Source organism: Helianthus annuus, chromosome 14, assembly GCF_002127325.2.
Source record: "Helianthus annuus cultivar XRQ/B chromosome 14, HanXRQr2.0-SUNRISE, whole genome shotgun sequence".
Lineage (NCBI taxonomy): Eukaryota > Viridiplantae > Streptophyta > Magnoliopsida > Asterales > Asteraceae > Helianthus > Helianthus annuus.
The window spans coordinates 84,494,796-84,502,832 of NC_035446.2; the positions used below are offsets into that span (position 1 = coordinate 84,494,796).

Here is an 8,037-nt window from a genome sequence, read left to right on the forward strand (position 1 = left end):
AAGGGGTATTTAAGTGGGAACTCTCCATCCTTATTGTTTCATGGAAGCACTCACTAGTATACTCGCGAAGGGTGCAGCGCACTCGCACACGCGCACGTGGGCGATGAGGCGCAATGTGGCGCTTTGATGGCGCACTTTGCACTTAGAGGCTCACAGGTGACTTGGCACACAGGTGATGTGGCACACGCGCGCAGGCGCGCATGGACCTGAGTGAGTATGGCGCACGCGCGCATGAGGGTGCAGACCTGCGCGCGCACCAGTGTGTCTTACGCGCGCGCAGAAGCTTCCTGCTGTAGTTAATGCCAGTGCAGTTACATTCAGCATTTGAAACTGACGAAGTTAATGCGGTTGACTGAGAATTAAGTGACGAATTAAATACATTAAAGACGTTTAATGCAGTTTAATTCACCCATTTAATTCATTTTTTCAGGTTCTTCAAGACCTGCAACTATAAATAGGAGCATCCTATTGCAGACTAGACACACCGAAAATACACATCTCTACAATCTCTCTCTACAGCTATCTTCATCTTTCAAGCAACAATTGGAGTCAAGACCGGCAATGCAACTGCTTGCGGCTGTTGTATCCTGGAAACAAACGTGTTCTCCTGGGAGACACGAAATTTGTTTTAAGGGACCAGTGTCTAACACGATCCTCAGCCAAAGAACAGTTTTTCTGTTTGGATTTCTGTTCTTGTTTGTCTATTCTTTTCAGTTGTAATCTGTATTGTAATTCTTGCTTTCCTTTCAGTTGTAATTTCAAGTTAATAAAAGAATTTTATTTATTTTACACGAACGGATTCCTACATATTAATGGTGTTCTTTCATTGATTTCAACCAAGAACACAAAACCACATCACTCTCAGATAATCCTTATTTTAGTAATGAAAGAGTTTGGACGAATAGGATGACATACTACTCCCTTATTCTTGCCATGTTCGTTATGGACAATTATTATGACTTTACAAACATTCATTCTACACCATATACATTATATCATGTATATATTTGGTATAACCACTTAAATTATTGCCAATGGAAGTGACTTTCATTATTGATTCGTTGAAGAAAAGGTAAATTACACTTTTCGTCCTTTATGTTTGTAGCGGGTTACAATGCATGACCTTTAACTTCAATAATTACAATCATAATTCTTTATTTGAAAAACTCATTACACATTTCGTCCTTTAATTTTCTAACCAGGTTAAAAATTTTAAGTTAAATCTTTTCAATTAAGGATATCATAGTCATTTCATGCATTTATTTAAAATGTCTCCCAATAAAACAACCTCCACCACCGCCTTGGCTTCACAACAGCAAATCAGATGTGCTTTCAGTGTAAGCTATGGTGGAAACTGAAGAAGAGAGTGATGAATCTTTGTCCAATATGGAGACTAAAATGACCACTGAAAGCATGTAAATTGAAACAGGACTATGGTGGCTGTGGGTTTGGTCCACGAATCTTTGCCCTTCCCACCAACACACTATAGAAAATAAAGTCCCCCAAACTGAGCTTGATTGCACTCGTTGAAGCCAACCCAATCCCCTCAAGATCCAAGCTTTAAGGCTCAACGCCACGCTCCCTAGGCCGCTCAATCAATGGAACCGATAGCTCATGATCGCGACCCTCTTCAACATTTCGAGATTAAACGGTTTGTGTGCCAGTTTGGGTCCTGGGTTGTGCTTCGACATTAACCGATCTATCTCTCCATACCCTTCTTTGAACTATGGCATTATTTCTAGTATCAATTACGGGTCGGGCTTCATAAACAAGGGCAGGGATATAGTTGTGGGATATAGTTGAAAGGTGGGATGCTGTGGTGGTGGCTGAATTTATTAGTGGTGGTGGAGGTTGGTGATTAGGGTTAGGAATTGGGGAAGAAAGAAGCAAAGTGATAGTGAGTGGGTTAGGCATTGGGGAGATATGTTATATATATAATTTTTTGTTTTATTTATTAAGAAAAAATTAAATAAAAACATAAAATGACTATGATACCGTTAAGTGAATGGATTTAACTTAAATTTTTAACTTGGTTAGTGTTAAAAGATGAAAGGTGTAATGGGTTTTTTAAATAAAGGATTGTGACTGTAATTATTGAAGTTAAAGGTCATCCATTGCAACCCGCTACAAACATAAAGGACGAAAAAAGTAATTTACCCTTGAAGAAAACAATATTTCACTTTAAATTTAGAGAGTGTGGTACAAAGCCCCTATGGGCTTTATTAGCGTTATATCAGCGCCATGTTACATAGAGGGCTTTAAATCTCATTCTTTTAACTTTCATGCAATGGTTTAAAGCCCCCATCATCATTACCTTAATTGTTATTTTTTATTATATTTTGTATTTTTTTTAATTTATATGCCAATTTTATTTTAAACAAAATAAAAAAAATAATTTCAATAAAATAAATAAAAGATTACAAACTACTTAAAAAATAAAACATTACAAACTACTTAAAAAATAAAAAAAAAAAAACTAAAAAGTTACTTAAAAAACAACCTACTTGAAAATAAAAACTACATATATTTGGCTCGGATTTTTGCCTTACGAGCCCTTAAAATGACGCGGTCCTCTTCAGGTATGTTGGAAAAGTCTTTCTCGAGAAACTTTATATTTTTCTCGATTTGTTTCTCCATTTTAAGTTCATGCTCCTTTTCCTTGATCGAGAGAAGCCAGTTTAGTCTATCGTCGAACTCGTCCAACCTTGATGAGCTATCCGATGGCGTTGAAGAGGATGTGTAAAATAGAAGAAGAATGGATGGAGATTTGAGTAAAATAGGTTGGATATATATAGTGTTAAATTTATAAACTAAAACTTTTTTTTTTAAGTTTGTTACCGTTGCAAACGATCAAAAAGCATGGGGACCACCAAAATAAGCCGTTTGGCATTCGTTACTGGGCTGGTGGAGCATCGATGGCGCCCACCTTTGGCGGCTAGGAGATGGGTAGGGGTGCTATGGGGCAAAGGCGTCTCTGAAAATTAACGTACCCTGTTCGAGATTGAAAAAATGTGCCCTTCCGTTATGTTTTGTTATTATTTAAAAAAAAAATCAAATTAGCATTGGGCTCGATAAACCTAATTTCAAGTGGGCTAAATTCTAAACCATAAAAAATGATTTGTAAATGAGCCTATATTGGAAGTGGTATGTGTTTACTGTTTAAAAAAGATAACATATACGTATCGTTTTTTTTTTAAATCGCATGCCTCACGAAATCACGGGCCTTGTGCGGAGGTCCTCCCCGCACACCATCAAAGCCTCCCATGCTATGAGGCGTTATTTTTGATGGTTTGACCAGAGATAGTATACCACACCCTTAGCCTAAGAGATTGATCATAGAAAATATGATGTTCAAATTTGATAGCAGCAGAAAAATAAAGTTAAATTACATTAAAAGAATCAAATAGCATAACCAAATTAGGACTTGGATTCTTTACTATGACACCACTTTATCGTAAGTACAACTTCCAACTTCTTCAACAAAAGCCTTAAGATTCATATAAGAAGATCCACCTTCTTTTATAGGCTTTCTTGCCAAATCCTTCCACTTCTTTACATTCCCTCTCACTACTTCACCTCTTTCGTGTCCCCCCATCACCATTTCAATGCACCTTTTCATCTCTTCCCCTTCAACAACTCCTTCTTCATTAGTTGTCACCCTGACTCCTGCCCCCCATAGGTCTTCGATAAGCTTTGCATTTGTCGTCTGATCGGACCATTTCGGAACAGCCACCAGGGGAACCCCACAAGCCATGCTCTCCAGTGTCGAGTTCCACCCACAGTGTGTAACAAAACAACCTAAAGAAGGGTGTGATAGCACCTCTAGCTGATTGCACCAAGGAATCATTAACCCTAACCCTAATTTTTTCAATTCATGCATGTAACTTATTTCATCATCTGCTTCTTCTCTATCTTTATCTTTGATAACCCATAGAAATGGCCTCTTGCTCTCTAACAACCCATGAGCCATTGCCTCTTTTTGTTTCTTTGACCACACTATCAAGGTACCAAAAGATATGTAAACAATAGACCCTTTTGGCTTAGTATTCATCCACTCCAAATACTCATGTGATGCTTCAATCAAATCTCCACCAAAAGATCGGTCTGACATGTCTTTTCCATCTAAGAAAGCGGACGGAATCAATGGTCCAACACCAACCATGTTTACCTTGCCATCCATCTCTTTCAAGGCCTCTTCTTCCAACTCATTGAACGTATTCACCAGTATTTTCGGCCTTTCTATCGAATCCAGCTTATGTAGCAGCTCCTTAATTAACAATAACACGGTATTTAACACCGGATCTGAAGCGTTTGAAGGGAGACAAAAGGATGGGAGGTCACGGCTTTTAAGCAATGGTAACCCTGGTAATTCAATGGACCATGATGGCTCATTGCAATTTTCTCCAATGAGTTTATCATACCCTTTGAAGTAATAGTAGTAAACCCGAAACACGGATGCTGGTTGAATCCAAAGAAGGGCTGGTGGCACGTTACAATCGCGCGCCACCTCTGCAGCCCACGGGATGAGGAGGGTGTACACCAAACAAGTGACTGGGGTGCCATTTTTAGCACTAGAAAGTATGGTTTCTTTCAAGCACTCGGTTCCTTTCTCCCTAAACTGAGCCAACAAGTCAGTGGCATCATCAGTATCCGGATTAAAACCATCATCATAGCCGTCTGAAAAGAGAACATAGTTGAGACTCTCGGGAATCTTGCCAGCTTTGCCCATGCGGTGGTAGGCGTTGACGGTGGTGGGGAAGGTGAGTTTGACACCTAACCGGATGAGTTGTTTAGCGAACTGGAGAGCCGGGTTGAGGTGACCTTGGGCTGGATAGGTTATCAAGAGGAAGTGAGGCTGAGTTTGAGCCATAATGTTTGTTTAGAGTTTATCTAAATTGTAAGGACTGGTGGGTTTGGGTTTATATGGTGTGGAGTGTTCGGGGAAAAATAAGTGGAGTGCTACACACAAGTGGCTTAATTACAATCTATTCTCTCTCATACTGTTTTCAAACGGGCGGTTGAGGTTCAATCATCACTAAAGAATAGTTTCTACTTTTTTTTTTTTTTACAAGAAAGAGAGTTTGTCATGAAGGTATGCAATAATTTTGACCTAGTGTTGGTGGTGGTGCTTGTAGGGACGTGAGGAAAAAGATGGTTTCTGGCTGGTGGTGGTGGTGTTTTACATGCTCTTCAAAAGAAACAAAATAGCAACCCAAAAATGTGGACCACGCAATAACTTTTCAAACCATCCAAACTCAGCGATAAAACAAGTACAAGGTGGAAGAAACTAAGTATGATTTTTTTTAATGGAAAACTAGTGGAACTCTCCCCCGCTTCGTACCGGGAATTCCGTCGATATCAGTTCGGTCTGTTACACGATACTCATTATAGTAGTTGATGCTTTGTTTTGAACAAAATTATACCAAAATATCAATAAAAATATTAAATGAGCAAACTCCAGTTATTAGACTGATTAATAAATTGATAATTAATAAATAAAGGACGAAAAAAGTAATTTACCCTTGAAGAAAACAATATTTCACTTTAAAGGACGAAATCAGTTCGGTCCGTTACACGATACTCATTATAGTAGTTGATGCTTTGTTTTGAACAAAATTATACCAAAATATCAATAAAAATATTAAATGAGCAAACTCCAGTTATTAGACTGATTAATAAATTGATAATTAATAAATAAAGGACGAAAATGCTCGGTCCGGTAACGGCACCGAAAGTACCGATGCGGAAAATCATCGAAATTAGGTATCGGCACCGAAAATGCTCGGTACGATACAGTATGGTATTTGAAGGTAAAAATCAATAAATACAGGTACAGTGCTAGACCGGTGTTGAACCGAAAGTAACGATTCTGAAAACGCCAAAAGGTGGGTACCAAATTGGTACCGAAAATGATTTGGTATAGTAAATTTGGTATCGATAGGATACCGGTTTGATGACAGGATTTGATACGATTTGCTCATCAATAATCTAAATATACAGGTTAATTTACATGCTACAATTCATTTATTACAAAAAAAAGACAAAAAATAAAGCAAAATAGTTGTTGTGTATGTAAAACCTCATTCAAACGAAATACAGTTTACTTACTGTGTGTATGAAAAATAATTTAAACGGTGCAATTACTTGCATTGCTACGTTGCTATAGGATTTGATGAGCTCGGTACCAACCGGTACCGATAATACCGTTACCGAAATCCCCAAAGGTGGGTAACGGTACCGAATATATCTGGTACGATACGGCTCGGTACCGGTCGGTACTGGTACGGCACCGGTATTTGAGGGTAAAAACCGATGAATACCAGTGCCGAACCGGCACCGAAAATATACGCGGTTTGGTAAATTTGATACCGGTACCCGATACCATTTGCTCATTCCTTAGTGATGTTACTATTCATTCAATTCTACTGTATGAAAAGTAATTTAAACGGTGCAATTAGTTGCATCCCTATATTGCTACAGGATTTGATGAGTTCCGTATCAATCGGTATTGAAAATACTGTTACCGAAATCCCCGAAAGTGGGTACCGATACCGAATATACCAGTACCGGCAAGTACGGCTCGGTACCGGTCGGTACTGGTACGGCACCGGTATTTGAGGGTAAAAACCGATGAATACCGGTGCCGAACCGGCACTGAAAATACACCTGGTTTAGTACATTGGGTACCGGTACCGATACCCAATGCTATTTACTCATTCGTTAGTGATGTTACTATTAATTAAAATCTATTTTTATTACAATATATATATATATATATATATATATATATATATATATATAGGGGAGTGCTAAAATGAAAAACACCTCCAGTTGTAAGAACCGCGTGAACCACTTTCTGGCCATTAGATCAAGTAGATGGATGGATGAGATTAAAAGTATTTAAAAAATAATATTAAGTATTTTTTGTCTTATTATATCTTTAATATTTTAATCAAAAAGGGTAATTTAGTAAAGTTACTTTTTTTTTGTCTTTTAGTCTTTATTATTTTTTTATTACATTTTGGTTTTATTATATTACTTTTTATTTTTTAATTAGAATCTTTTTATTAAAAATCATTTTTAAATTCAGATTTTTTAACAAAACAATTTACGTTTTTTGCGAGCCAAGCTTTTTGAAACGTCGTTTTTTTTACACGCCGTTATTTACGCCGTCATTTACGTTAAAAAATTTTACGTTTTGCGTTAAAAATTACGTTTTCCGTTTTTTCGCCCGGCTTTTTCACGCCTCGTTTTTTGACGCGCCGTTTTTTCGCCCGGCTTTTTCACGCGTCGTTTTTTCAACGCGCCGTTTTTGCGTTTTACGCCCCGGTTTTTTACGTTAACGTTATTTACGTTTTACGCGCCGGTTTTTGGCGTTTTACGTCCAGGTTTTTTACGTTAACGTTATTTACGTTTTACGCGCCGGTTTTTTGCGTTTTACGTCCCAGTTTTTACGTCAACTTTTTTTTGCGTTTTACGCACCGGTTTTTTACGTTAACTTTTTTTACGTTAACGTTTTTTTACGTTTTACGCGCCGGTTTTTTACGTTAACGTTATTTACGTTTTACACGCCGTTTTTTTTCGTTTTACATCCCATTTTTTACGTCAACGTTTTTTTACGTTTTACGCGCCGGTTTTTTACGTTAACGTTTTTTACGTTTTTACGTTTAACACGCCGTTTTTTACATGCCTTTTTACGTTAAACTTTTTATGTTTTTAAATGTTAAGTTTTATGTAAATTTTTACGTTTTACTTTTTTAAGTTTTACGGTAAGCTTTTTACGTTTTAAGTTTTACGTTTTACTTTTTTAAGTTTTACGTTTTAAGTTTTACGTTTTACTTTTTACGTTAACGTTTTTACGTTAACGTTTTTTTCGTTTTAGTAAAAAAAAATTACGTTTTTACGTTTTACCTAAAATTTTTTACGTTAAAAAGTTTACGGTTGACGTAAAAAAGTTTACGGTTTAATTTTTTTTTACAAAAATTTTTTTACGCAAAAACGAACGGACCCAGAAATCGCAAACTCAATGAAGCGTCT

General features: G+C 37.2%; 1 protein-coding gene across 1 annotated transcript; it reads right to left on the reverse strand.

Moving 5' to 3' along the window:
* Window positions 1-3,329: 3,329 nt before the first annotated feature.
* LOC110908586 (UDP-glycosyltransferase 75C1) lies at window positions 3,330-4,981 on the reverse strand. Its single transcript, XM_022153530.2, has one exon. The coding sequence runs from the start codon at window positions 4,868-4,870 to the stop codon at window positions 3,437-3,439; it is 1,434 nt and encodes a 477-aa protein (XP_022009222.1). The 5' UTR covers window positions 4,871-4,981; the 3' UTR covers window positions 3,330-3,436.
* Window positions 4,982-8,037: the final 3,056 nt, after the last annotated feature.

Bases quoted from the DNA above. Each gene is read 5' to 3' on its own strand.
- LOC110908586 (XM_022153530.2), bottom strand. From the start codon at position 4,870: ATGGCTCAAACTCAGCCTCACTTCCTCTTGATAACCTATCCAGCCCAA.